The sequence below is a fragment of the Borostomias antarcticus genome (assembly GCF_949987555.1).
Source record: "Borostomias antarcticus genome assembly, chromosome: 11".
In the NCBI taxonomy this organism is placed as follows: domain Eukaryota; kingdom Metazoa; phylum Chordata; class Actinopteri; order Stomiiformes; family Stomiidae; genus Borostomias; species Borostomias antarcticus.
In genome coordinates, this window is record NC_140244.1 from 26,690,343 (window position 1) to 26,693,466 (window position 3,124).

The 3,124-nt window shown below is 54.2% G+C and overlaps 1 protein-coding gene across 1 annotated transcript in view; it reads right to left on the bottom strand.

Annotated features, from left to right (window-relative positions):
- Positions 1-439: 439 nt before the first annotated feature.
- The window catches only part of ptpn18 (protein tyrosine phosphatase non-receptor type 18), a gene marked incomplete at its 3' end in the record, with an annotated part of 32,143 nt that continues 29,458 nt past the window's right edge, over positions 440-3,124 (bottom strand). Inside the window, exons 11-13 of the mRNA XM_084446226.1 lie at positions 1,908-1,985; positions 1,693-1,788; positions 440-790 (exon numbers count right to left, since the gene is read on the bottom strand). Coding sequence (XP_084302352.1) covers positions 440-790; positions 1,693-1,788; positions 1,908-1,985 — 525 coding nt within the window. The remainder of the gene's footprint in view (positions 791-1,692; positions 1,789-1,907; positions 1,986-3,124) is intronic.

Below are 3,124 nucleotides of genomic sequence, written 5' to 3' on the forward strand. Positions count from 1 at the left end.
TTGCAAACAACCAGGGCTATTATTACTGACTGCAGATTCACTTCTGCATTATTCTCTCTCTCTCCCTCCATCATTCTCTCTCTCTCTCTCTCTCTCTCACACACACACAAACACACTCACTTGTACGGAACTGAAACTTCATATGAAGAAATGCTCGCTGAAATACTTCACCCTATACTGTACGGTCGACAGATATACTGCTGTACACACTTTACCAGACAGATGGGTTTCACGTAAAATAATAAAGTGTGAACTATCTACGAGCCGTTAAAAGTGAGTTGATTTGGAGGGTGTTTTGTGGAGAGCAGGGACACACTTGTACGTGACATTTGAATAATTTAGCAGACGCTCCAGAACTGATGTCCTACTGTAAAGTACGGTATATTTACATGACTAACAGGAAGCTGTCTTGTTCAGGGTATGTGACCAGGCTGTAGTCCTACCTGTTAGTGATTCTGGTCGGGTTGAGGGCACTGGTTGGTTTGGCTGGTCTGGTTCGTCTGGCTGGACCAGTGGTGCTGGTTGGACCGGCGCCTGGGTGGTTGACTGGACCAGAGGTGCTGGTTGGTCTGGCTGGACCAGGGGAGCTGGTTGGTCTGGCTGGACCAGGGGAGCTGGTTGGACCGGCGCCTGGGTGGTTGGCTGGACCAGAGGTGCTGGTTGGTCTGGCTGGACCAGGGGAGCTGGTTGGTCTGGCTGGACCAGTGGTGCTGGTTGGTCTGGCTGGACCAGGGGAGCTGGTTGGTCTGGCCTCTGGGCGCCTGACTGGACCAGTCTTCACCGTCTCCACCTTGTCATCGGGAGAGACCAGAAAGAGAGATCAGATACGCCACGCTCTGCTCAGAACACACACACACACACACACACCAAGGGACAGGTGAGAGAAACCAGAGAGAGAGAGAGAGAGAGACAAGACAAGACAAGAGAGAACCCTGAGATCGAGAGACCAAGACTCCCGGGAGGACAAGGTGAGAGAGACAGGCGAGAGAGAGACCAGAGAGCGTACCTGTGTGGATCTCTGACTGACTCAGTCAGTCTAACCGTTCTCTACAGAGGGAACCAGCAGCTTCCTGGGCAGATGACGGATCGCCGCCACACATTTACATACAGGAAGTACGAGAACTTCCTGTTCACTTTCTCTTTTCTCCCTCTCCGCCACACAGTCATCTCACACAGACGTGAGCAGAAGTGAGCAGAGCCGCTCAGTCAAAGGCCATTTGCAAATTCTGTGTAGTGTTTGATTTATCTCACCCGGTGCAATGAAAGCTACGGACCAGTAGCTTTATGTGTCTAACTGAGGCAAATCAAACAACCTCTGAATGACTTTAAAAATACTTTCAAGTCAGCGGCCGATGTTATTGACTTAGGTCTGGGAGTGACATGTGACCTGCTGGAATGCCGTCAAAGCTCATTTTTAAAGGTCAGATTCTAGACGTACAGTTTTGCATGCGTGATCAGGGTAGGGATTTGAACCCAGGTCTGAAGTACAAAAGCATTGCTCAAAACAGGCTGAAGCCTAGGCATTAGCTTAGCGAGCTAGCGCAAGTCCCCAGTTAGACTAGGGTTACTCGTCATGGCAGCCTGGTCAACCACCTCCATGACGTGTTTCGGTTTTATATTGGCTGCCATCAGAAACTCTGCCCTCTAGGGGTGGGAGAGGGTAATTACATCGACAAGGTGTGTCGGGCCTACCTGTGATTTGGGAGCGCTTTGGCAGTGATTGACAGGTGCCAGTAATGCCCTCTCAAACATCAGGCCCACTGCAGTGAAGATAAACTGGTACTGCGCCTGTAGGGGGAGACAGAGAGGTGGGATAGACCTGGTCATGCACACACACGCACACACACACACACACACACACACACACACACACACACACACACACACACACACACTGCCTTCTCTACCTTGGTTTGGACAGATGACGGTCTCTGTCTCCTCAGGTCCATGACGATCTTCATGATGCTGAAGTCGTCTCCGATGCGCTGGTGAGGGACACATCTAGCCTGGTGAGACCACCCTGGTGAGACCACCCTGGTCTAGCCTGGTGAGACCACCCTGGTCTAGCCTGGTGAGACCACCCTGATCTAGCCTGGTGAGACCATCCTGGTGAGACCACCCTGTTCTAGCCTGGTGAGACCACCCTGGTCTAGCCTGGTGAGACCACCCTGGTGAGACCACCCTGGTCTAGCCTGGTGAGACCATCCTGATCTAGCCTGGTGAGACCACCCTGATCTAGCCTGGTGAGACCACCCTGGTGAGACCACCCTGGTCTAGCCTGGTGAGACCACCCTGTTCTAGCCTGGTGAGACCACCCTGGTCTAGCCTGGTGAGACCACCCTGGTCTAGCCTGGTGAGACCACCCTGGTGAGACCACCCTGGTCTAGCCTGGTGAGACCACCCTGTTCTAGCCTGGTGAGACCACCCTGGTCTAGCCTGGTGAGACCATCCTGATCTAGCCTGGTGAGACCACCCTGGTCTAGCCTGGTGAGACCACCCTGGTCTAGCCTGGTGAGACCACCCTGGTCTAGCCTGGTGAGACCATCCTGATCTAGCCTGGTGAGACCACCCTGATCTAGCCTGGTGAGACCACCCTGATCTAGCCTGGTGAGACCACCCTGATCTAGCCTGGTGAGACCACCCTGATCTAGCCTGGTGAGACCATCCTGATCTAGCCTGGTGAGACCACCCTGATCTAGCCTGGTGAGACCACCCTGGTGAGACCACCCTGGTCTAGCCTGGTGAGACCACCCTGTTCTAGCCTGGTGAGACCACCCTGGTCTAGCCTGGTGAGACCACCCTGGTCTAGCCTGGTGAGACCACCCTGGTGAGACCACCCTGGTCTAGCCTGGTGAGACCACCCTGTTCTAGCCTGGTGAGACCACCCTGGTCTAGCCTGGTGAGACCATCCTGATCTAGCCTGGTGAGACCACCCTGATCTAGCCTGGTGAGACCACCCTGATCTAGCCTGGTGAGACCACCCTGATCTAGCCTGGTGAGACCACCCTGATCTAGCCTGGTGAGACCATCCTGATCTAGCCTGGTGAGACCACCCTGATCTAGCCTGGTGAGACCACCCTGGTGAGACCACCCTGGTCTAGCCTGGTGAGACCACCCTGTTCTA